Here is a 27,508-nt window from a genome sequence, read left to right as displayed (position 1 = left end):
TCTTTAAGAGGTGTCAACGATCACTTATTAAAATCGATATGCTGGCTGTTTGTTTGTCTGTGTTTTTTTCAGCGTTAGAAGAACGCCGGATCAGTTTCTAACTGCGGCTCATTGTGGTTCTTTCCCTTTCTTTTTTTCCTAATTATTCCTGCCTAAGCTGCTCGTGAATATTGGCTAACACCTTTTCACCTTTTCTACAATATTTTAAGTTGATAAGCGCGACAACCTCCAGTTTTGTCCGGTGTAAAGTAAACCTCGGGTAGTCAAACATAACATGCTAAAAATGTTAAGCCATATTAATTCATCTTGGGCACTATGGCGAATCATCGTATCCAAATCGATGTAAGTATGCACGATAACCTTCATTTCCGCTCAAGGATTGTGCCAGCTCGTGATTTAATTCCCCGTAGGTTCGTTCAATCCATCTTCGAATGTCCGGAATGATGCGGTATATCCAACGACCGGTTGGTGATTCGTCCCATCGCTTTTTCATTCTGAGACAGATTCTCGCCTTGCCAAAATGTGTTAGACTCCCGGGTAGCATACATACATACGTAGAGACGCCGGTCTTCGTTCGCTAGGATGCCTATGGGGAACATTCCCGCTAGTGCGCATACTGCTTCTTCTGATTATGTCCTAGTTTCCTTCAGATTAGTTTATTTTTCAGCATAGTTGCTTATACTGGATCTGCGTAGATTAGCACAAAATCGACTACCCTTGAGAGAAGAAAACGTCGACTGTGTCTTGGCATACCAATGTTCGCCATTATTCTCCAGATGATTACGACGAAGGTTGCTGCTTTAGTTGCTGCACACTCGATGTGTTTCTTGAAGCTAAGCCTTCTGTCAATCATTACTTTCAAGTATTGAAGCACTGGTTAGATGCAAATCATTTAGTCACCAACTTTAATTTTCACGCTTATTTCTTTCCTTCTTTTACTGATTAGAATTATTTCCGCTTTATTTTTGGCGAGTAATAGGTCAGAATCTTTTAACCAATAATTTATCTCCCATATCGCCTCGTTTGTGTAAATCTCGATCTCATCTAGGCATTTTGCTACTATTGCAATCCCGATATCTTCCGCCAATGGTTGTCACGCTGTTGGGAAGTCGTAGTGTTTACACCCGTTCATACATAATTAACCATAGCAAAGGACCTAAGACAGAACCCTGTGTCACACCGCAAGTTGTCGGGAATATTTTCAATCCATCGTCGGAGTCGCAATACAACGCGTAAATGTAAGTCGAGACCTGTAGTTTGACTAGTACCTCGATGATCTTTTTCTTTCTATTGCGTCGACGGTTAATCTCGCCTTACGGCCTTCTTGCTAGATATTGACCAGACATATCGGTCTATATGAGGAGGGCTGAACCGAGGGTTTACCTGATTTCGGAATGAGTATCAGCTTTTGTAGCTTCGATTGCTCGATGAATACTCCTTTTGTAAGGCATGCCGTAAAAACTTGGTGCGGTTCTGGCTGCTATTTTCAAGGCGATATTCGAGATGCCATCCAGTCCTGCAGTCTTATTTTCAGTGAGTTTCTTTGCTGCTTGCAGAACTTCCTCTACTACCACTCCTGGAATTTCGTTGTGGTTTACATGCATTGCCGAAAGCCCCATATAGTTTACATCTGCGGGGCAGAGAGTTTCACTATATTCCGCAGTAACCCAGGAAAAGTAATTGGTGGGGAGCATTAGCCTTTTAGAGATGACATCACCGACCTATATGCGCCACCCCATGGTTCTGAATCAGCTTCAACCCACATCTGCCAGTAATACCCGGTTTTGCTTTTCATGATAACTACTTGCGATTTTTATCCTCGCGTTTTTATGTAACATGTGACTAACATGTGTAGCTCCTCGAACTTAGCTGGTTTCTTCTGCGCTTGGAGTGTCTCTTGGTTATGAGGCAGTTTGCTGAAATTCCTCTATTTCTGAATTCCACCAGAAATTGGAATTTCGTTTTCGGAAAGCTCTTCGCCGAGGCATGAAGGCATGGCATGCTTGCTGTAATTTTTCTGAAACTTTTTCTTTTGTGCTTGCAGATCCTTGGTTAGCGCATAACTGAATAAGGTGAGATCCACTACCAAGGCCGCCCCTCAGTCTGCCCGTCTGCCTGTCTGTCCATTTTTCTCGGAAATGGTTGTACCGACTGGCACCAAATTTGGGGAAAAGGTGGGAACTGTGAACATCTACGCATGCAGAGAGTTACAACTAGGTGTCTACATGCGTAGCCTAGCCCCCATTCTTGGGCTTTCAGAAGTCTGACAATGTCCTGTGAGAATTTGCTGCTGATGTAATTTTAACTTGAAGCCTGCCGTACTGCAAGAAAAAGCAAAGCAAGTCCGCAGAAACCATTTTGAAGCACTTATAGAATGCAGATGCCAGCCGGTCTGCTGACTTGAGACCCAGGAAGGAATAGTTTTGCAAGAAAGTTATTACTGACCCTAATAATTATACATATAGTTCTAAGAACAGGTAAACAACTCCAATGAAAAAAAGATGAACGTATACCTCGAGGGCTAATTTTCGCATTAAATTCAATAACGTATTAGGTTCACTCAGAACAGGGACATTGAAGAATGGAAAGCCACATTGAAATTAAACAAGTCGGAATACCGGAAGCTCGCGCTTCGGGTATAAAGGTTTTGTGTTCATCTTATGTGAGAAACTTCAACGCACATTTTTCTGTCCGTATATAGCTACAAATCCAACATAATCCTTCATATTTTTCCAAACAGCCATTACAGCCATAGATATCACGCTCACCCTAAACAAACAAACTGCCTATTACCGAATACTATACACATATATGCACGTATATAAATTGATCGTACCCATATTTCCGATTTACTTCTTATATCTATTTGAATTAGGCACTACCCGCAAAGTTCATTAGCACGCATATATTATATACCTACATACACACATGTCTGCCTGACAAATATCTAAAAAACTAAAACAAAATAATTGTCTGCGACCCAATTCATAAGAACTCATTTCGTTGTGGTATTGACGAATTTATATGTGATGATGACGTCATGCAGGTTGTAGAGTGCACGAAATTCACAAAAAATTGTAAAGTTTCACCCCCTATAACTTTGTTAATAATTGTTGGATTTTCTTCAAACTTGACCAAACTGTGCATTATGTTCTTCATTACATGCATGCCAAATTTTATACTTCTGGGATGAATATAAGGGGGGGTGCTGGGTAAATTTCTAAAATATGGAAATATACTATTATCGGTTCTGATAACGAGACCTGTTACACTTTTTGTGGGTCATATTTTGAACCCTCACTCCCCTATGTTTCATCTAATATCAAATATTGAACCAGATTCGAAAAGTACTAATTGAGACCTTTCATTTGATATCCCACATGGCTACATTCTATGAAAAAAAAATTTGCACCCTCCATTCACATGTATGGGGAGCCCCCCCTAAACTTAACACAAGGTGGCGCCACTTACCGCATGTAAAGGGATCACCAGATTACATACTCTCACCAATTTTCGTGACAATCGGTCTAGTCGTTACCGAATAAATCGGGTGTGACAGACAGACAGACAGACAGACAGACAGACAGACAGACAGACGGACAGACAGACACCGTCTCGATTCTAATAAGGTTTTGTTTCACACAAAACCTTAAAAACGAAAACCAGGTCTTATTAGATAGTGTGTGTAACTTCTAAATAAAAGCGGAGGCAAAAATCAATCCACCCTCTCTCCTCTACCAACAATAAATCCACCAGTTACCCGCACTATACTCGGCTTTACGTAGTGACAAGATATCGAGCTTCCAGTTTCGAATATTATGAGTAACAGGATGAAAATTTGCGGATTTGTGGGTGCATATTTATGCGTAGGTATTCAAAAATAATGAATAATATTTTGAACTTGAAAATAAAATATTTCCTGGCCGATGTTCTTCCAATTTACATTTTGATTCCGCCTCTTAAGGTCGTATCGGTTTTTGTTTCAAATTCCGGAAGACGTTGAGGAATGAATTTTTGGCCTTTCATAACCAAATTCTTACCAAAATCCCAAGCCACTGCCGTTAAATATGTAACATGTCAACATATTTATCCAATTTTGGTGTAAAATCTGAATATATTTAGTATTTGGTTACGAACCACTTACAAATCGAGAGAAATCATGTAAACTTGAACTTGTGGCTGTCCTCAAAATAGTCACAGCTGGATTTCCTTCGAGCTTAATCGATTATGGCTCAAAATGAAATAATATTAAAATCATAAGTTCATTATATCATCCGGAACTTGAGTGTAAAAAGACAATAAGATATATATGTGTGAAAAGAAAATAAAAACAATGTCGCGCTAATTAAAAGTTCAAGTCGTAAAGAAATGTCGTTGATTTTTCGCGAAGCTACAGCGTCACGTATTTATGACGACTGCGCTAATAAATGGAATGGAATTATTGTAGGTGGAATTTCACAAGATAGTCATCATTAATTTATCATTAAAACGATGATTTATATCTGTAAGTTGGTTTAAGTAAGTGGTAGGTGTCCTTGTGCAGGATATATGATGTCAACTTAAATGGAAGCAAAACATGTTACGAGTATCTCGTTTTAACATTTGATTGTCTCAAATGCTTGAAAGATCATATTTTTTTATCCATAATGTGAAAACAGTCTATTTTCATTATGGTATTTGGAGTTGGTTTAACATAAATACGGATTTATAGCACCACCAGTTTAAGATGTCCGATTTTGTCTAAATCGAATACAAGTCTGCACCAACCACAAACCCCGGAAAACTTCCTTTTTGGCTCAAAAACATTAAATTTTTAAATTATATTATAAATAGTATTGTGAGAACCACTTGTTCCTTTCTTCAGGCCGAGGCCAGAAGGACAGAAGAGTCTTCTATTAATTTGAGTTTGGCTAACAAACATATCATACCTCCAACGATGCTGGAAGGGTTTTCCTTGCTTGCGCATCATTGCATCGTGCAGACTTATCCACAGTAAGTGAATCAGGAGGGAGACTTTTGAAACGCCGGATATTGTTGGTGATACTTCTGAATCACACTACAGCGATTTTTCCACCGACATTTCATACAACATATCTTGAAGCTTCTAGCTCAAAGACTTTAGTCAATTTTTACCAAGTTGAATACATTTCCATTGCGATTTTGGCCAGGCACGTTTATGTTACCTTGCGAAATCCAAACCGCAAGTCAGTGAGTCCTCCTTCGTTTTCTCCAAACCGTAGCAATTTTCTTTATATTATTCACCTTTCATTTCCATTCATTTGCCATGTTTAGACATACCAGTCTCCACGAAGGAGGGTCGTGCAATAGTTTGCTTGCCTTTGGAATGGATAGCAGCCTCTCAAGCTTCACAATGCTCCTCCTTTAAGACGTCTCGTGAAAGATATTAGGCACTGTTGTAACTGCTACTTTCAGAGCTTTGATGGGGACTTTGCTCTGTTCCGTAGTCTTATTTTTAATTAGTTACTTCACAGCATCTAGAACTTTCAAACCTACCACAGCGGGCACTTAGTCGAGGTTTACCATCGATGATGTAAAGTTTAACAACTATAGTCTACAAAAACAAAACAAGTCGGAATGGCAGAAGCTGGACGCATTGGATATAAAGGTTTTATGTTCATTTTCTGTGAGAAATTTCTAATTCACATTTTGCCATTATCATATTGTCGTAAACGCGCTGAACTGACGAATCGAGTGGGCACTGACAAGTTTGACAGGTTCAAAAAGACTGCGAGAAAATTCGGCGAATATTCAAGACCAGATTTCGTCACGATTTCGTAAAGTATCCATTTCTAAATAGCGATATAATCTGCGAAGGAAACAGATGGCCGTGTAAAAGCAGGATTTGTGATTGTTCCGAGAGTGCGAAATAAGTATAACCGAAATCAAATAGTGTTTTTAATCAAAAGAAACGAACCCGGAACGCTTATAACATTGGTGTCAGAAGTGGGATTAAAAACAAAAAGTGACTGTGAGTGACTCTGAACTGTGTGAAAAAAAACAGAGCAGTGTAAATAGTCGGAAATGCCGCGAGATATTTATTTGCTTAAGGTGAGTGAGCTAAAGGCTGAGCTCGCGAAACGAGGATTGCCGACGCGAGGTAATAAAGCCAGCCTTTTAGCGGAATTAATAGAAGCCCTCACGAACGAAGGATTCGACCCGGATACCTACGAATTCCCGGAAGCGAAAGAATTATCGGATGACTCGGAAACTGAGCAATCCCCCGAGCAGGCGCCAACCAAAACCGACAAAATAATGGAAATGCTGTCAGCTATGACATCGACGATGAATCAACGATTCGAGGAGCAATCAACATCAATAACAGCATCGATAAATCAACACCTCGAAGAACAAACCGTGTCGATGAATCAACGATTCGAGGAGCAGGCAACAAAGACGACGGTTATTACCGATCAACTGACGAAAATCGATTCGAGGTTCTGCGAAGTCCGCGAGGAAATCCGGAAAACGGAAGAAGGCCTAAATGATAAAATCGAGAAAGTCGACAAACGAACGTTGCAGCTCAAGGAGGAAGTTGATGACAGAATCAAGGAACTAACCCAGCGGCTCGAGGGAATACAGCAGAATGGTAGCGTGACAATTGAACGAGCAGCGGTAAAGAGCCTGAAAGCCCCAATATTCGACGAACAAATTCCATGGGGCGTATACAAAACGCAATTCGAAGCAGCCGCCATTCATAACCGTTGGACCGATGAGGAGCGGGCGACCGCGTTGGTATTGGCATTAAAAGGACCATCTGCCGCTATCCTCCAAACACTTCCTGCAGAGAAACAGAAGCATTATGGTGCTCTTATCACAGCCTTGGAGACTCGATACGGTGACAGCAACCTAATCTCCGTCTATCGATCTCAGCTACGAGGACGAGTGCAGAAGCCTGGTGAAACACTTCAGGAACTTGCCCAGGATATCGAGAGGCTGGCACTTCTTGGCTACCCAGAGAGTCCGGAAAGCCGCACCGTGCAAGGAGTCGACGCTTTCATCAATGCTTTACGAGACCCCGAGCTGAAACATGCCGTGACGATGGCCGAACAGAGAAATTCTGTCCAACAGGCGCTCTCGTACAGCCTACGCTACCTAGCCAGCAGAGAGGAGTGCAAAACCGCTGCAAAAGTTCGAGAGGTAGCTGAAGAACGGGTTCACGACTGCGAGTGTCGACGAGCCGAAATTTTAAAGGAGTCATCGGCAGCAGGAGCACCAAGATGCTGGAATTGTGGAGAAAAGGGTCACCTAAAACGTGACTGTAAAAAGCCACAACGGGCATACTTCTGCCAACATTGTGCAGCTATGCGCAGACGAACGGCGCACAATTCTGCCTCTCCCGCCTCTCCCGTCGAGGAAGCGGGAAACGAGTAAAAGCCAATTTCGTGGGGCAGAAGTTGGCTAATAGAATCTGTGGCCCCGACGACAACACCATCATAATCGCCCGTCTTCACAAAAACGATCATGACTTGAGCTTAAGTGGACGGATCAACGGCGAATGGCGAGTTATAACTATCGACACTGGCGCAATGAAGTCGATTCTGAGGCCAGACATAGCGAATGTGAGGTTATTTGGATCCAGTAACTACGTGCTTAGAACAGCGACAGGGGAAGCAGTACCAGTACTAGGAGAGGTCAACCGAAAGGTTCAGCTTGGCGACCTGGAATTCAGGCACGATTTCCTAGTGGCGAATATTACTGACGAATGCATCATCGGAATGGATTTCCTCAAAGCGCACGGCTTCTCACTCGACTTCAAAGAGCGACTCCTTAAGTGGCAGAACGTCGAAGTTCCGATAGAAATCACACATATGGAAGCTAAAAGGCTGCGAGTGATCATAGACAGCAATACGACCATTTCACCGTTATCGGAAAATTTAATATCTGCAAAAATAGACGGCTATCCGCAAGGCCACAGGTTCTATCTCGTGGAGCCAACGAAAACGCCAGCCGTCAAAAATCTAATGCTGGCAAGAATACTGATCAAACCACGCGACGACAATGTAATACCGATAAGAGTCCTAAACACATCGGAAAGGCCAGTAGCCATAAAACAGGGTGACGTAATCGGTCTCTGCGAACCAGTGGCAACGATAACGAGGCTGGAATCGAATGAAATGAAAGCTGAGGTGCCATTGCGACAAGTATCTACTGAGGTTCTGGAACCAAACCGGTTGCCAGCTGAAGAATATCAGAAGGCGGCGAATCTGGTGGACGAGTTTTCTGACGTCTTTGCCGAAAGCAGCGATGATCGCGGAAGGACGAAGCTGGTAACTCATCGAATCAACACTGGAGATTCAAAGCCTATCCGGCAGGCACCTCGTCGACTACCACTCGCTAAGCAACCTGAAGTCGACAAAATGATGGCCGACATGGAAAAACAGGGAATCATTGAGCCATCAAATAGTCCATGGAGGTCACCGGTGGTCTTGGTCAAAAAGAAGGACGGAAGCACTCGATTCTGTGTAGACTATCGGCAACTAAATGATGTCACTAAGAAGGATAACTACCCGCTGCCGCGCATCGATGACATTATGGATACACTTGCAGGATCAGTATGGTTTTCGACTCTGGACCTAATAAGTGGATACTGGCAAGTGGGAATCGAGGAAAGCGATCGAGAAAAGACTGCCTTTTCTGTTGGATCGGGGCTATGGCAGTTTGTGGTGATGCCATTCGGTCTATGCAATGCTCCAGCAACGTTCGAAAGGCTGATGGAATGCGTACTTCGAGGACTCAGCTGGCAAATTTGTCTAGTGTATCTCGACGACATAATCGTGATCGGTCGGAGTTTCGAGGAACATCTGAAAAATCTTCGAGAAGTATTCCTAAGGCTACGATCTGCAAACCTAAAACTTAGCCCGAAGAAGTGCACCTTGTTTGCTAAGGAAGTAAAATATCTGGGCCATACAGTTTCTGCCGATGGAATTAAAACCGAGCCGGATAAAATCAAGGCAATAAAGAATTGGCCAACACCGAAAGACAAACGTCAGCTACGCAGTTTCCTGGGGCTAGCCACATATTACCGACGATTCGTGAAGGGCTTCGCGCAAATCGCCAAATGTTTACATCAACTGACGGAGAAGCACCGGCCATACAAATGGGACGAGCAATGCCAGAATGCGTTCGATACACTCAAAGCTAAACTGATCGAAGCACCCATGCTGGAATATCCACGACCGGGAGTAACCTTCACCATCGACACCGATGCCAGCAATATCGGGATAGGCGCAGTACTGTCACAGGAAGTGGACGGCGAGGAGAGACCAATTTCATTTTACAGCCGAGTACTGTCAAAGAGTGAAAGGAATTATTGCGTCACCCGCAGGGAATTATTGGCAGTTGTAGAGGCGACCAAACATTACCACAAATACCTGTATGGCCAGAAGTTCATAGTCCGGACCGACCATGGGGCACTACGATGGCTGTTAAATTTTAAAAATCCGGAAGGACAAATTGCCCGATGGATCGAACGATTGCAAGCCTATGACTATGAAATCGTACATCGGAAAGGTCGCACCCACAGCAATGCTGACGCACTATCTCGACGGCCTTGTCCACAGGATTGCAAACATTGTTGGAAGACGGAACACAAGGCGACCGAAATCGAAGTCAACGCGTTAGCGGTAGAACCAGAAATTGGATGGTCTGCGGAAGAAATACGCAAGGCTCAACTGGACGACGAGGACATCGGTTTAATCATTACAACGAAGGAAAAGGGTCAGCGTCCTGCCTGGGCGGATATATCGGACAAAAGCGCCACGTTGAAGAGCTACTGGGCACAATGGGACTCCCTGCATATTGAAAATGGTGTCCTGAAACGGAAATGGGAATCACCGGACGGTCAGCAACATCGGATGCAGCTACTACTTCCACGTTCCAGGGTAAAGGAAGTACTGGCAGAACTGCACGAAGGCGCAACCGGAGGACATTTAGGTGTCAACAAAACTTTGGCGAAGGTCCGTGAGCGCTTCTACTGGATGCACGCGCGAGAAGACGTTGAAGACTGGTGCCGTAAATGCCATGCATGCGCGTCTGTCAAAGGCCCAAAACACAAACCTCGTGGAAAAATGCAGCTCTACAATGTGGGGGTACCCTTCGAGCGTATCGCCATCGATGTCGCAGGACCATTCCCGGAAACAAATGATGGTAACCGTTACACTTTAGTGATCTCGGACTATTTCAGCAAGTGGCCTGAAGTATACGCAATCCCGAACCAAGAAGCAACCACGATTGCCGAACAGCTGGTGTTCAATTGGATAAGCCGTTACGGGGTCCCGAACGAAATCCATTCGGACCAAGGAAGGAATTTCAAGTCGCAGATATTCAGCGAAATGTGCAACTTGTTGGGAATCCGGAAAACTCGTACGACACCGTTACACCCTCAATCGGACGGCATGGTCGAAAGATTCAACAAGACCCTCAAGGACCATCTTGCCAAGGTCGTTAGCGAGAATCAACGCGATTGGGACCGCCATATTCCCATATTCTTGATGGCTTACCGATCAGCAGAACACTCGACAACCGGGGAGTCGCCCGCCACAGTAATTTTTGGAAACAATATTCGGATGCCAGCCGATCTGAAATTCGGAACACCGCCGGGATATTCAGGCATCATGTCGGAGTACGTTAGCGAACTGAAAAACAAATTGAATTATGTACACCACTTGGTAAGGAAACGGTTACGAATTACCAGCGACCGCATGAAGACACGGTACGACAGGCGGGCTAATACCGCAGGTTTCCAGGCTGACGATCTGGTGTGGCTCTACAACCCGAAACGACAAAAAGGTTTATCACCGAAACTACAAGCGGACTGGGAAGGGCCGTACCTGGTGATTACCCGCATCAATGACGTCGTTTATCGTATTCAACGGCACGGAAAACCGAGAGCAAAGATGAAAGTGGTACATATCGACCGTCTGGCACCATATACGGCTAACGACCCAACACATTAGAAGCGGCACCCTTTCGGGGCGAAAAGACTAAAGGGGGGGTAGTGTCGTAAACGCGCTGAACTGACGAATCGAGTGGGCACTGACAAGTTTGACAGGTTCAAAAAGACTGCGAGAAAATTCGGCGAATATTCAAGACCAGATTTCGTCACGATTTCGTAAAGTATCCATTTCTAAATAGCGATATAATCTGCGAAGGAAACAGATGGCCGTGTAAAAGCAGGATTTGTGATTGTTCCGAGAGTGCGAAATAAGTATAACCGAAATCAAATAGTGTTTTTAATCAAAAGAAACGAACCCGGAACGCTTATAACAATATACTTCCAGTTCAAAATATTCCTTGATATACATATGTATTTCCAAACTTCTACTCTGCTGTTCATGTGAGGTCACTTTATATAATGATGACGTGATACACGTCCTAGAGTGCGATAAATTCACGTGCGGTACACAACTTTGACCTTATATAACTTCTAACTTTGTTAATAATAATCCTATTACCCATAACCATACCAAATTTTGTACTTCTAGAATGAACTTAAATTTCTAAAAAAAGACACTTATTACACCCTTTAGGGCAAACATTTGGAGCCCTCACTCCCCTATGCTCAACCCGGTATCAAAAATTTCATCAGTTTGGAAAAGTACTAACCGAGCCCTTTCATTTGATACCTCACACGACTATATTCTGCGAAAAAAAATATACGACCCTTTCACATATATGAATAGCCCCCTCAAACTCAACACAAAATGAGGCCATTTGCTGTATGCAATTTCGTTAAAATTAGTTCAGCCGTTTCTGAGTAAATCGGGTGTAACAGACAGACAGACATCGAATCGATTCTAAAAACGTTTTGTTTTACACAAAACCTTAAAAAGGTGGGTAGGGTCTGCTTTTCGTAATGACACCCCCAACTTGCATGTGCCGCTCCGTAGAAAGAGTCACCTAAAATGCTAAATTTAAGGTCGTGTGTAAAACAAAACCACTAAAACCACCTCCTTCTCTTTCCACTCTCCCCGCGGACTCCCACGTGATACGACGTCGCGGGGCTGGATCAGGTTGTAGCCTCCAATGCAGCTCTTGGGGCTGCGAATCTCGGGCAGTGAAATAAAATGATTCTGTGGGTCCAGCGGTCTTTTTGCGACTCGTCCCACCTCCCCTGCCATTCTTCGTTAGTTTCAGTTCATTTGAGCTCGAGCTCGATCGAAAAAACGTTGTCGTTCTATCACGCAATCTGCTTCATCTGAAATTGTTCTGTAAGCGCAACATGTTCGGAGTGCATTTATGTGATACGCAGCTGCATTATATTATATTATTTAGTGCATCTGCCCATATTGGGGCTGCATATTCCTATAATAGGGTCGAACTAACCACCCTAGAAATAACGAGTCGACGCCTTGGGCCACCTATATTTGGGAGCATTTCTGCAATAAGTGCTCCAGTATTATATGCCCTCGTTGCTGCACACTCCACTTGTGACTTGGAATCCAGCCTGTGGTCAATCATTACGCCTAAGTACTTGAACATTAACTTGAAATGTATTGCTTGTGTTCTAATGTTGATTTGTTATGATTATGTTCTGCAAACAATAGACCAGCATTCTCTAACCAGGACTATAGACTGCTTCATTTGCATAAAGTTCAACTTCTTCGATATCATCCGGGAAACCAATGGAGCCCACACCAGCAGGAAGTTGTAGCGTCAGAACTCCATTATATATAATAATCCACAAGAGTGGGCCTAGGAAGGACCTTTGCAGGACTCCGCATGTCGTTCGATACGATTTCATTTCGTCATTTCATTCGCAGCAGAAAAGCCTACAAATTAATAAGTCGACAACGGCACGCGTAGGTACGCCGACCCATCTAAGTTGATTAGGTACTCAAGTGTTTTGCTCCATCTCGCGGAATTGAAGGCATTTTTCACATCGAGTATGATCACTGCACAGCATTCATGCTCGTCGAGTGCCACCTTATCTGTATAGCTACCAGGTTAACTGCATCACTGTAGTTTGGAGTAAGCTACTGGTCTATCAGTTTTTCACCAAAAGTTCGGAACTCTTGTGTTTCCTTAGAGTGCTGTGTTTTTCTGCTAAACTTCTTTGAAGATCTTTTCGTCAAACTTATTGGCTGACCATCTCTCAGCTGCCTTCCGGAACCAATTCATTTTTGTGCGCTGGTCACTATGTGCATATTTTTCACTGACGTGCCACTGCAGATCCTTAGCTATTATTTTTGGTTTATGGTTATTTGCATCCATTACTAGCCCCCCCACCACAGATTGAAACTCCTACTTTGGAAGACTTGTTGCCGCATAGCACCGGTAGATGGATATTTTACCTATTTTACACCGGCTGAGAAAACAGGTCGTGAGCCGCTTGACAATGGTTCAGGTTTAGCTGTAAAAACCTTATTTGCGCTCAGTGTCGATCTCCATCCTTAACACCGAATATGCATTGATTCCTGTGATGTAGGCACTGTCAATGTCACTTATTTGCCTGCAGAACAGATAGTTGGGTCTTTCTGCTCAGTCTTTTGCAATATGGCTTTTTTCCGTATTTCGGGCAAAACTCGGACCTACCTAGGTACCTGAAACATCTTTATATAGTTATCTGCTCTCATAGCTGGCAAACGAACCAACCAATCCGGACTTTGCTGACATTGATAGCTCTTTTCGCCGCTTCGAACGTTGGACTTATCGGCGCAGTCTGTGTGCTACTAATGCCTTCCTTAGCCGTAGAATATCTACCTCCTGCACCGACTGTATGACTAACTTGGATCGTAAAGCTTAGCAAATTTCCTTCGTTGTTGTGATCTCGTCCAAATTTGTAGACTCAATAACGACGCCATTTTTTATTTGTTTTACTTCTGCTGCCTCACCTTACATACAGCATTGCACCTGTTCGTGTAATTCGCTGGTGCCACAACATCATCATCATCAACGGCGCAACAACCCGTATTCGGTATAGACCTGCCTTAATAAGGAACTCCAGACATCCCGGTTTTGGGCCGAGGTCCACCAATTCGATATCCCTAAAAGCTGTGTCGCGTCTTACGCCATCGCTCCATCTTAGGCAGGGTCTGCCTCGTTTTCTTTTTCTACCATAGATGTTGCCCTTATAGACTCTCCGGGTGGGATCATCCTCATCCATACAGATTAAGTGACCCGCCCACCGTAACCTATTGAGCCGAATTTTATCCACAACCGGACGGTCATGGTATCACTCATAGATTTCGTCGTTATGTAGACTACGGAATCGTCCATCCTCATAACAGTACAGCCAGACATCGCCAGGAGTCACTAACGCCCTATATTCTGCACCGGTCGTTCTACACTCGCTCTTTTATTATAAGCTCTAGTGGCAACCACGCCTTCCTGAATGGCACATATAAATCCCTCGTCTTAGCAAAGGAGTCCCCAGCACACAATCATTTGTTCTATAAATGACTGCCATCTTTACCCCTTGACCCGACTTGGCAGCCTTTCTGCTCTTGGGGCAGAATGTCGTTAGCTTCGGTGTGCGCATTGACCCTTCCACTAATAATGGACAATATGAATTTGTAACAGTTTGGTAAGCAAGTAATATGTCTTGTATCTACAGGGTCCTGCACCGTGTCCTTTTTAGAGACAAGGTAGGTAATTCCCGCAGTGAGGAAAGGGTGAATTTCCTCAAGCCGACTAATCAGCTAGTTTATGCAGTGCGCCAATCGACCATGTAAACCCGTAAACTTTTTATACCAGAAATTTTGCACCCAATCCAGACAAGAACCCCTAAACTTCTTTGAGCTGTTTATGGCTCATCCAACCTCCTCTTCGATAACATTTGCAAAATTCATGCCAGACATGGTGGCAAGGCGGGAACTTTCAACGGTAATTCACTCAGTACGCTGCAAGGATAACCCCTAAAACCAGCCACTCATACTCTTTTGCTTCCGTTACCGAAAACTGCACTGTCTGGATGTTCTGTTAGGATTCGTTGAGAGATCTGAACTTGAAACTTGAACTGCGCTGGTTCCTCGTGTAGATTGCATTCTGAATACATCTGGAGTGACTTTCGCCATACCGTCGCAACCGACGGCATACAAGAGAAAGTTTCTGCTTTAGTGTATCCAGAATTTCAACTACGGGTGCACTGGGGATGGCAATTCGACAGCCGCAACTGCACCACAATACACAAGTGATTGTATTTGCAGCAGTGACATATCAGCACACAGTTGAGACGCAATCTCATTGTTTTGAGATGGAATTCTCCGAGTTGGTGGGGATGCTGAGAGCCTGGGAATACCTGGTATATGCAAAGGATCTATTTTCAAAAATTCTGTACACGTTCTTTGGAATTCATACCGAAACTCAACACTGAAATTGTTGTCTGCAGTGTCGAGTGCTGTTATTGATGCCGCCTCTGCCCCATCCACTTTTGATAATCAGTTTCCGCGATGACCTTAAGTCGAACACGTTCCCTGATGACGGCCGGGATTGTTTCGCTGCAAGTAATGAAGCGTTACTTGTCTGCGACCCGCAGCACAATCACGTGCGTGTTGTATCTGCCTCCGCCGTTATTTTATAGTAGAAGCGGATGATGAACAGGTTCATCTCCTCAGTCTCCTCCACACCTGCAGCAGGCGGAGCCATGCTTCTAGTCATCGTAGTACCTAGAAAACTCCCTGTTCCCTTTCTGCTCTCTTACCCGCCAAGCTCACACTGACAAAAAGGGCATCCTCCATTCTTACGGTGTAGTTAATATAAATCTTTATTTTTAACATTTAACGAAACAATTTAAGTTACACCTCTTTTTTATATTTAAAAATTTTAAAATATTTCTAATCCACTCGAGCCGTGATTTTTTTTCCAGTTTTAGCTCGTATGTTTTCTCAGGATAGGTTCGTCTTATTATCCATTTTTTTTTTTTTGGTTGAGATTTGAGGGGTCCATAGACCACATATGTATAACGAAGTTTCCTCCCAATTATTCCGGTCTAACATCAACTGTATGCGGACTTAGAACTCCCTCAATTCTCAAACAAAAATAACTTAGCTTCGGTCTAGTTCAGGTCTGAAAATAGGGCGGATTTTACTTAGATATAATTCGCACTCATGGCGTGTTTGCGATTATCCGTAAAGGATCTATTACCACCTGCAGTCAATTTCAGTCACGTTGCTCCCAGGGTAGAGGTGGGGCAGGGTCTAATGACCGCAACCGTCAATCATTTTTTAAAATCTTTGTTATGTTTTTTTTTGAATTATGATAACGACTCACGCATCGGTTTAAGGATACGTGAACTTTTGGATAGTGACGCGTGAAAGACTAAAGTGCCCAAAATATACGCTCCCCCATTCTCGAGCCTCGGTAACACATAGGCGTGTCGATGAAGCACCACCTGTAGCCACTTTCAGTCACGCTGCTCCAAGAGTAGAAATGAGGCAAGGTCTGATGATTTGCGTCTGCCTAAACGAAACCGTCAATCATTTTTTTTCCACACATCGGTTTAAGGACGTGTGAACTTTTGGATAGTGAATTTGGAATTTTTGAGACAGCTCTTACCTCTAGGTCGACCCTGGCCAACCATGGTGATTATTATAGTTCTTCCCATCGGAAGTTATCGTCAAGAGCTAGGTAAATCTATTTTGTTCCATATTTCTTGTCCGTTGAGGGTAATTTTAACCAAGCTCGCCATTTTATAGGGAATTATTATTGGTTTAGTTTTATTTCCATTCCCTTTCTCAATACTATCAAAACTTTTTGCAACATCACCGCATGGCTATATCGTCAGTAAATGTTACCATTTTACCGTCTTTCCAAGTTAGTATCCAAAATGCTACCTTACAGACCTCCAGAACCCGAGTGAATTGGATCCTATCCCTAATCCCCTAATCATATTTTTGGACTCCATGAAGTTCAACATTATGATGCTGTGGGACCTAAACTGCCGAACCTGTTGACAGTGGAAAGTCTATAATATCTATGGGAGAAAAAGAAGACGAGGCAGACCCTGCCTAAGATGGAGCGATGGCGTAGGCCAGGAAACCAGACAGCTTTTAGGGATATCGAATTGGTGGACATCGACGCAAAACCGGGATGCCTGGAGTTCCTTATTAAGGCAGGCCTAGACCGGATACCGGTTGTTGCGCCGTTGATGATGAAGATGGATCATTAATCGATTTTCTCAACTAATCTCCTTTCCTATGACATCAGGCTTCCCCCTAAACCGAAAATCCTTTGCAAGAGGCTTTTAATGCGGAAGACGTTAAGCAAAATGCAATGGGCCGCTTCCAGTGGCAGCAGTAAAATCAGGGTAGACTTTCTTATTGTTCTTGTAAAAATATCCATTATAAAATAAAGAAGTTAAATTGCTCAGAAACCGTGATAAAGCTGAAAATTTTCCTTGCCTACTATGCTAACTCTGCAGAGAGGTCTTGTTTACTTTCAAATTTAAAGTTCCCCTCCCGCAGAAGTTTTTTTAAATTTTATGTGGTAACCTCTCTGTCTACAGGAGGACAGTAATGAGTTGGGAGAAAAGTGTGTGAAAACCATGGATCTCTTTCTGCGAAGGGATATTAACATTATCCTACCACTTTTTGGAGTTCCTTTCCCTAATCAGATAGTTAAAACCGAGTTTACAGAAATAGAGTTGCACATGGTAGAATTGCAAAACTAACATGAAAATGGAACTCAACAGTTACCAACGGCGGACATGACGCGAAATCGAGCTATTACATATGTGGAAGGAATGTGATCACTAAAAGCTTATCATTAAGCTCAAAAATATCAACAAATTATTCAGCAAAAAAGGACGAAAATATTCGCCCATATCTCATTCAAACCTCAGACTAATATTTTCTATATTTGATTCGAATTCGAGCTAAAACCTGACATCATAAAATAAATAAAATCTTTGGAATCTTTCAAAGATATTGTTGAAACTGGTTAAGTGAGATTCATGAAAATACAAATAAAATTATGAATGTGCTCCTTAGGAGCTAGAAATAGCAGTTTCAGAAAGACTATCGCCTAGTTCCGCTCAGACAGCTCAGATGCAGAAAGGTTTTACACAAAATTTGACCTTTAGGATCTTCTCAATAGGATTCCTTTGTGATTCATATTAATTTCATCAAAAATAAAAGCTCATGCCTTGTCGGCATGATGTATCAATTGTAGATGGTTTGGCTAGAAATAAAGATGATCCATCTGAATAGGAGAACCTCATCGAAACCGGACCAAGTGTCTACGCAATCCAAATCAAGGCTTACATTATGTTTCACGCGCATCCTATTAAAAAAACTAAGCGATTACTAAAACAAATCAATTTGATAGGAGGCCTTCATTCAACAATTCCACCATATTTGAGTCAGAGCCTAAGTAGCTGAATAAATTGTTGGAATTTACATGTCGACCTGCCCATCTGAATCAACCTACAGAGACGAATTTAAATAAGATCGCTTGATAGTAGATTAGGCATTACAAAAACGACATGTTGCCGTTTTTTTTACATCAGATAAATGCTCGATAGTGGAACTAGATAAATCTAATTCGCTTAATATGCAGGATTAAGACCACAGAGTTCAAAGAACTTTTTTAGTTTTTGCTTGCGAGTAATGATTCAGAGGTCCTACAAGCCAGCAGGTGTGGTTAAGTTTTTTCGCTTGAAATTAACCAAGCAAGATGTCTTAAAGCGATACCTGAAAATTGAATTTATAATTATATTATAAAATAGAATCTCCTGGGAATTCCGTAGATAACTTTCTCATAAAAATCAGCGTTAAACTTCGGGGTTCTTTTGCATATTATATAATCGAAGGAAGTAGTTTCTAGGTGAAAGAAAGAGTACAAAGAAGCCTAACAAGTTAGCATACAGAAAACCTTTCATTGAAATTTATGGTTCCTTCAAAGTTTGATTTTTTATAGGTTTTGATATATAGAACCTCCACAGACTTTGTGGAAGCTCTATGCCACTAAGCTGGCAATTCTCGTTGACTGGAAAAAGTCGATCGATTGCTAGTCGATTCAAAGTCCATAAGATTTGCCATCCCAACAACCCTTCGTAGTGATATTTTGCAAGTTTTTAGATTACTTTATGTTTATGTTGCGCATAGAACCTGCAGGCAGTGTCCGTAGATGTCCCTAGCTTACCTAGGTGATAGTTTAGCCGGTAGTGACCAGTGAGAATTCCCACTATGATTCGAAGGTACTTCTTGGTGAGGTTTAAGCAGTCCTTTAGGCACTTGGGTTCGTATCTCCCAATAAACACCCTGGACTGCTCCATTCCGTTCCTCTTCATTTTTTAATATCGTAGCTATGAACCCGTCTCCGATTCCTCAAAAAGGTTCTGACCCGCTGCCTCATTGCCTTCCAACCCAACACGGCCTGGAACCCAGAGTATCCGGGCCTTGATGAACGGGCCGAGCATATACAGTCTCTCAAGGCATTCCCATGCCAGTTTAGAGTTCACCTGGTTATACCGGATTGCCTTCACCGCTACTTGGCTGTCAGTCAGAATAGCAATATTCTGTCCCCTGTAGTTCCTTTGGAGATTAAACAAGGCACAGCTGTCGATTGGGTATATTTCCGCCTCGAATATGCTAGTGTGCTTACCCATTGGTTCCAAGTAAATTTTCCTCCAACAAATGACCCCGGCACCCGCTCCCTCTGCTGTAAGGGATCTATCAATGTACCAAGTAATCAGTTACTGGTTTGAACCGTTTGTCACAACCACGCTTGCTTTGTTTCTCCAACTTGTTTCAAACTTCTTATCGAAGTGTCATATTATCCCTTGGTATCAATAATACGGAGTACCACCTAGAAATAATATCAATCTTCCTTCGATTTAGACAGCTCTCCGATTCACTGATACTCCCAGCCATCCTCAAGATTACCCTCCTTGCCTGCGTCTGTATGTTCAAATGGAGAGGGGTTAGTCCCAGAAGGACCTCCATTGAGCATGTCCTCATTGCCCCACTGATACACATGCAAGCCAGTTTTTGGAATTTGTGTAACTCCTTGGCTTGTGTACTGAGTTCAGTTCTTTCTGGCCAGATTAGGTCCCGTAGGTAATCATTAGCCTTACTATTGCAGTGTATATCCAAAATAGTATCTTCGGGGCACAACCCCATTTTTTCCTGCTATGGGCCTGCAAGTCATCAGAACGCTTGTAGCTTTCCGATAAGTTTTTCCGACATGCGTCTTCAAGAGTAATTTTTGGTCTAGCGTAATTTCCAAATATTTGACCTCTGTTTCTCGTTTCGCCTCCATGCCATATAACCTTATGGCTCCCAGGTGATCAAGCTTGCGTTTCCTAGTGAATGGTACTGTAGTGGTTTTGGCTGGCTTTATATGCAGTCCCGCCAGTTCCAGGCACTAATAACCCTTCATCCAGTTTGGATTCTATCACATAGAGTATCCTCATATTTGTCCGTACAAATTGGTGTTCAGAGGTGAGGGGAGGAAGACGGGGTGGCTGAACAAAAACGAAGTGGCCAAGGAGAACCTTCATAGTGGTGGCACTGGGAGACGCTGTATCGCATTGACTTGCCGGTCGTGATGCAATAGGCGAATGCTCCAAAGGCCTAATTAGGGCGATGAGACCCAAGTCTGCACGGGGACTCATCTGAAAGGGTAATAGTCACGAAACCTTACCAGGGATATACTAGTACCATGGGAACCGGGGTAGCCCCTGGACTCACATACTTCAGGAGAATTCCTGTTGTATGTGCGTTCAGCTCGGTTGTATGAGGTTGGCCCCCTAGTGGGAGCTTCATGGGGGTTGTGGTTGTGTTCAAGCGAACAGAAACCTTCGAGCCTCAGCGTGGTGTTGCGTTTCAACACGGGTGTCGTACTCCTTAGTTCGGTAGAGATTCAGGTAGGTCTTGCATCCACCAGTATGAATGTTGAGCCATGGACTCGGCATAAACTGGTACCGTTGTTGCTTGTCACAGCGGGGCTCTAATTGTGGTCACAAAATCAATCCGTGTCTTAAGAAGACCGTGGGATTAAGTCTCCATGACAGATACTCACATAAAACCCCCGAGGACTTACTGCCCCTACACATTAAAACAATGACGTCCGCGTAACCCTAGACCTGTATTCCAGTTTTTGTTACCTCGTCTCGGAGTTCGTCCACTAGCATCCTTCTCATAAGCGGTGATAGTACTCTACCCTGTGGACAACTTTCAATAGTATTAATGACAATAAAATTTGTTCCTGTCGGTGCTCCTATTTGCCTCTCTCCTCTTTCTAACATTTTTCCATCCAGAAAGTCAGAGTGTTTCTCATTCTCTTGCGGATCAGGGCATCTTGTATCTCTGTGTGCGATGTGTTGTCGAATGCTCCTTCGATATCCAAAAACGCACAAAGTAATATTTCCTTTGTTTCTATGCCATCTCATAGTCCTTCCGCAAGCTGATACAAGGCAGTTTAGGTCAACCGTCAAACCCAGCAAGCGTGTCCACACTGATGTAGGGTATTACGCTTTAGAACGTTAGTTCTAATATGGTCGTCTATGACCTTCTCCACCGTTTTGAGTACGAAGGATGTCAGGCAAATTAGTCCGAAAGATTCAGGGTGAAAAGGATCCACTTTGCCAGCCTCCATGCCATTGGTATCCCAGGGCTATGCTGTGACTTATCATCCTACGAAGAGACTCTAAGATGACTTCTAGACCTCTGTGGATTAGTGCTGGGAAGATGCCATCTACTCCGGGTGATTTCAATGGTTTAAAAGTTGCTCCTGAGCCAGCATTATTACAATGTTCTGCTTGGAGCTTGCCATTGCATTTACCGCAGATGCGGCTTTCGCTTGGTGAAGGTTTATCTGGGCCATCTTCTCCACTATCGAAGTTTCAGTTTCGTGTTGACCAGAACTTCACTGCAGCAGGTCTACTTTCTCGACTATTCCAGTCTTTTTCGGCCTCTATGGCTTCGAAGATTTCTTCAGGGACCTCGGTAATTTTCCATGCGGTGCCTCCTCCCAGGTGTCTTCCCTCCGTTTTTGCCTGCATGTGCACAGGTATGTTGCTAAATCGATAGTTAATATCGCAACTCCGACACTTGATTGCCTCCAGGGATCAGTCATCTACTCCGATTGTGAGGAGTCTACTCTTGCCCTCAACCTTGCTTTTGAAGACTCTCCATAATCGCGTATGAAAATCCTCATTCTGAGCGATAAGGATGTCCATGAGATCTTCCGTTTCTATGGTCGCGACTTTCAGGAAAAACAATGTCACCGTGTCCAGGCATATCATCCCCAGCAGATGTTGACAGTTTTGCCTCTTCCCAGCCTTGAAATTAGAAATTATGGTTCTAAGTTACTCTACAGTGTCCGCCGTTACACAGTCCACCATCTGGTCGATAGCGTATCCCGGTGAAGACAATTTTCGCGGCCCATCCCTTGCACATATGCCTGGCGACAAACTCTTCGATAGTTTCCTGCTCCTGTCACGAGTGAGAATTTGCTGGGGAAATATTTCATCCCTGACCTACCCGAGTTTTTTCCCCCTCGTAGATTCAGGTTTGAATTTTTTGGGAGCGTTCCCCGGGCTAACTGGGTGCTCCTTCCCGTTTTCTTGGCTCCGATAAAGATAGCCTAGGTCTGTCCTGTGCCTTCTGAAAGGCCTCTTCTGGTTTCAGGCCTCCCTTCATATAACGCAGATACCTGCGCCACTAAGGCCTGTCTCCTTCCTGACGTCTGAAATATTAATCTCAGACGTGCTTTCGCTTGTCCCTACTTTTCGAGCAGTGCTCTTTGTTGGTTGTTCTCCTCGCAGTATGCCAATGTTGACTTTGGATCACCTGGTTCTCAGTATTTCGGAGAAATGCTTCCGCCTAGTTAAGCAGTTTGTGTGCGATACGGGGTCCCGCTTGTTTTGCTGTAGTTTTTTTTATTTTTGTAATGTTGCACATTTGATTAGTATGGGAGTATGGGGGTTAGGAAGTCCGCCGTGCGATAGCCCCCCATAGTACCGCAAGGTCAAACTTATTCACTGAAGCGACCAGGTATCAGTAAGGCTCCGTTCGAATTCAGTCAGTTACCGCCGACTGCAAACTATCCAATGGGCATGGTTCGCATGACACCCTTGATTGGGGGAGATGTTTTTCGAGTCCTCAATCTAGATCCGTAGCGTTTTGTTAACAGAAGGGTCACCTCGTACGTACAGGGTCACCACTCACTGACGGTCTTGGTATACTAAAGCATTGGTCCCTGGAAAGCCACACATCACCCGAGAAGAGAGACAGCTCACTTACATGTCAGGGTGTTTACAACACTTTTGTTGGTCAGAATTATATCGAAATGGTGGAATGTTTCTAGTAAGTACCGTTCCTTTGCATTAGTCCCTTTCCTACCCCAATCAATGGCCTTAACGCATTAAAGTGACCAGCTATCACTTTGGACCTCGTCCCCTTCCGTCGCGAACAAGATCAATGGTTATTTCGAAAAAAATTGCTTCAATGGTGATTATATTCAGCACAACAGATAAAATCTCTTTTTACACAAGTATCTAATAGGTAAACAGATAACATGAAATTAAAGAGCTATATTTTAACAACTTAGAAGGTAGTAAACAACAAATTAGTCTAGATTAGAGTGTTGATTATCTGACTCCAGTCCGGAGTGTATTTGTATATCGTAAGGATCTAAATATTTTTTTACGTCTTTTGCTATTTTTCCCGATATCTGTGGGAGGACGATATTCGGCCATAGCATTGATTCTCCGGCCTAATTCCACATTGTAAGCATTGTTAGATTGTTGCAAGGAACCATAATGAGCTGAAAACAGAAATGTAATCTGTTGGTTAACGTTCTCTCGAAATAATAGCTAGATTTTGTAGGTATCGTGGCTCAGACATGAGTTTCCATATACAAATAGTTGCAGAAATGGTCCTACTTAAATTTGAAAAATATGACTGAAAACTGTTGAAACTGAAAGTGGCTCCAAAAGTATTGAAATACCCATCGGCTCGGCATTCGAAAAGCCATTAAAATGTAAATTTACCTGTAATTCTTTCCCGTATATTTTCCGCCTCATCATTGATTTTGTGATTTGTGAAAAGAATATCAGGTGTCAAAAACTCCCTCGGATCAGGTTGCGACGAAACCTTTTCGATTTCAATAACTTCAGGCTTTTCAAGCAATACATAAACAACTGTTTTATGGTCACGTTTTGCATTAACTACGTCGGCATTGGTAGTTTTCCTTTGCTCGACAGGTGCTTTAATAAATATCACTTTGTAACTTTGTACTCTTGGCACTGATGTCACCTTCTGAGTAATCGGTTGAACCGGTTCATAGTCATCAGGAGCCACGTGAAAGTAAAAGTTCTTTACAACTTTAACTGGCATCAATTCACTACTTTCCGAAGCACTGTCCGCTAATTCCTCGCGATGACCAGAACTTTTGAGGAAAGGTTTGAGCTGTTCAAAATCTGTAAAGTGTTCGCTGAAAAAGGATGGCGACTGGAATATATCTGGTATCCTTATTTGGTGATTATTGGAGCTCTGCTGATAAAACTGTTCACTGGTAAATAATGCAGACGAGAAGCTGACCAGAAGTACGAAAATCTGTAATTTCACTTTTCAATATAGCAAAAAAATCAATAACGAAAAATAATTTACCGAACTACATTTCATGCTGAGCCCATGTAATACCGAAAGTAATTTATCTGAACTAAAGAGAAAATTCGTTTCGTGCAGACTTTTATATGTTAGAAATTTATTAGCCCGTTTAAGTGATTTGGCCTTCCTCACTGTTTATTAGTTAGCTTGGATTGTTATTAAATTAGATAAACCATAACTCCAAGAAATACCCATTGCATAAGGTAACAATTTTTACTTGAGGCTCGGTGAACTCAGCTTGAACTTTTCCCATTTGTACCCACATACTATTCTCCCGACTATTCTGCGGTAACCTTACCTCCAAAAAATAAATCCACGTGGGGAAATTAAAGTTGAAGCATATGAGAAAATTACAATTACTATCTAGAAGCAAATTATTAGTTTAATTGATTTTTGGCTGATGTTGGTGAGGACCATTATAACAAAAGATAATCACAGGGTCTATTAGCCTACTATAAAAATGATAATAGTCATGAGTAAGATATGGAAACTAACATGAAACTTTAAAATAGATTCTATGCATTTATTTCTCTTCTAGTAATCGTCCATAATGCAACGGAAATACTTATTTATTTAAGGCACTAAGAAATTCCTGCCTTTTGGTGCAACATTTTCAAAGCAGAGAGAGGGCTCTTAGAAACAACAAACATTTCGCACCTATTTTCAACTCCTCCGCGTTGTAAATAAAACCTGTTGGGAAACCGGAAGCTTGACGCTTCACGAATAAAAGGTTTTGTGTTTCCCTTTGTAAGGAGCATACCGCAGTTCACCGTTAGCTGATAGCACTGACTTGAGATATTTATATTGCTCAGCGCTGTCAGCTGCAATAACCTGCCCAGAACTGAGCGAATCAAATATCTCGGGTCAATGCTATTAACCAATGGAGAACTGCGTAATGAAATTGTTTCACACAGTAATGCGACCTGGATGAAGTGACATTCCACAAGTGGTGTTCTTTGTGGTCGACGTATGAGCGAACGTCTCAAAACTAGAATTTACCGCAATGTCGTCCGTCTGCCGCTCTCTACAGTTGTGTGTTGGTCGACTATAAAAGACAATGAACGGCCTCTTGCGGTAATGGAGACGAAGATGTTGCATTGGACTGGTGGCGTGACACGTTTTAATTACATCCGAAATGAGTATATCCGCGATCGATATGGGGTTCCACTAATCGTGAAGAAACTCCGAGGAAGGCGTCTTCCATGGTATGATCACGTAATTCGCGTTAATTCACTTACCAAGATTGCTCTGAACATCGAAGTTAATAGTAACCGACCAAAAGGCCGGCCGAAACAACGGAACGCAACACTGATTTTTTTCAGATTTTTTGCTTGGATAGGTTCTGAGAACGAGACCTGTTACACTTTTTAATGGTCATATTTTGAACCCTCACTCCACTATGTTTCATCCGATGTCCAATATAGAACCAGTTTCAAAAAGTACTAATTGAGCCCTTTCGTTTGATACCCCACATGGTCACATTCTGTGAAAAAAAGGTTGCACCCTCTATTCACATGTATGGGGAGCCCCCCTTAAACTTAGCACAAAATGGCGCCAGTTGCTGCATGTAAAGGGAACGGCAGATCACATACTCTCACCGGTTTTCGTGATAATGGGTCTAGCCGTTTCCGAATAAATCGGGTGTGACAGACATACAGACAGACAGACAGACGGACACTAACTCGATTTTAATAAGGTTTTGTTTCACACAAAACCTTAAAAAAGGCTAGGGCAAAGTAGATTCTCCATGAATGGAATTTTAATATTTCATTCGAATGTCAATTATTCTCGTTAATTATGACGCAGGAAATTGATAAGTTTGAATTGCTATAACTTTGACACTAATAGCCGGATTCTATAAGATGTGGCGTGTGTATTTACAAGACAGTCCTCTATGTCGGTGTAAAATTTAGTACTGCTAGGATGAACTTAAGGGGAGTTTTTCAGTCAATTTGTAAAAGTTGGTAATATACTATTAGTAAGTTTATTTGAGCAGATATCGAAATGGGACATATTTTGAAGCCTAGATTTCATCTAAGCGCATCATCCTGATTTATTTTCGGATTTTTGGGTTGGGTAGTTTCCGAAACTGAGTCCTGTCTCACTTGTGTGCGTACATTTTGACTCCTTACTCGCGCTCTTTCACACAATTCACGCCAAAATGTCAATTTCGGAAAGTACTAATTGAGACCTTTCATTTGATACCCTACACGACTATATGCGGTTAAATCCCCCCTATCCATGTATGGAAAACCTCCCTTTAAACTCCACCTAAATTTATGTCACTCGCTGTATGCGTGGGATTTCATAGTTCCCATCTATCCACCAAATTTCGTTCGGATCTGTTCAGCTGTTTTGGAGAAAAGTATGTATGACAGACAGATAGACAGACAGACAGACAGTGAATCAATTTTAATAAGCTTTGTTTTACGCAAAACCTTCAAAAGGACCTACCGTTCAACAACCTTGAGAAAGCAAATAATACTGTACTTCTACCCAATCGACTATCCCCAGTCTATTGGAATTTGTACTAGTTTAGAATATCCTAAGGGCCCATCATTGAGAATGATTAACGAAAACTGGAAACTCAATGCGGTATCGATGGTCAGTTAGATTGCTGGTACACAGTAGCCTCCACTTGGTTTGTTCAGATTCCTGCGTTTCCAAATTGACTCCTAATTCAATGATACCATCGGAAAAATGACGAAGGAATTGATCAATCAAATTTTGTACCTGAATAATTTGGCGCCATTGATAACTGGAATCTCCTCCTAAAATCTCCAAAGATTTCAGTATTGTCATTGAATATGTTTCCGCTCCACATCGAAGGGATCCCACCTTGACATTCAAAATTGTTCAATGAATGGTATAATCAGCGCATTGCCATGGAACCATGGATGTTAAAATCAACTGCATAACCGAACGAATTCTTG

At 42.6% G+C, this 27,508-nt stretch overlaps 2 protein-coding genes across 3 annotated transcripts in view; one reads left to right on the top strand and one right to left on the bottom strand.

The window, feature by feature from the left end:
* Nucleotides 1-27,508, top strand: part of LOC119661755 (protein gone early) — a 345,874-nt gene that overhangs the window by 218,558 nt on the left and 99,808 nt on the right. The gene's annotated exons all lie outside the window — the stretch shown is intronic.
* On the bottom strand, nucleotides 23,483-24,927 carry LOC119661762. The gene is made up of 3 exons (XM_038071232.1): nucleotides 24,576-24,927; nucleotides 23,957-24,521; nucleotides 23,483-23,730 (listed from the first exon to the last, which is right to left on the bottom strand). The coding sequence occupies exons 1-3, from the start codon at nucleotides 24,588-24,590 to the stop codon at nucleotides 23,555-23,557; spliced, it is 756 nt and encodes a 251-aa protein (XP_037927160.1). The 5' UTR covers nucleotides 24,591-24,927; the 3' UTR covers nucleotides 23,483-23,554.

This window comes from Hermetia illucens, chromosome 1 (assembly GCF_905115235.1).
Source record: "Hermetia illucens chromosome 1, iHerIll2.2.curated.20191125, whole genome shotgun sequence".
Taxonomy (NCBI): Eukaryota; Metazoa; Arthropoda; class Insecta; order Diptera; family Stratiomyidae; genus Hermetia; species Hermetia illucens.
The sequence above is the reverse complement of the archived record's forward strand: the minus strand, read 5'-3'. Positions and strand labels throughout refer to the sequence as shown.

Bases quoted from the DNA above. Each gene is read 5' to 3' on its own strand.
- LOC119661762 (XM_038071232.1), bottom strand. The intron at 23,731-23,956 runs GTAAATTTACAT...TTCTGTTTTCAG, and splicing joins TATACGGGAAAGAATTACAG to CTCATTATGGTTCCTTGCAA.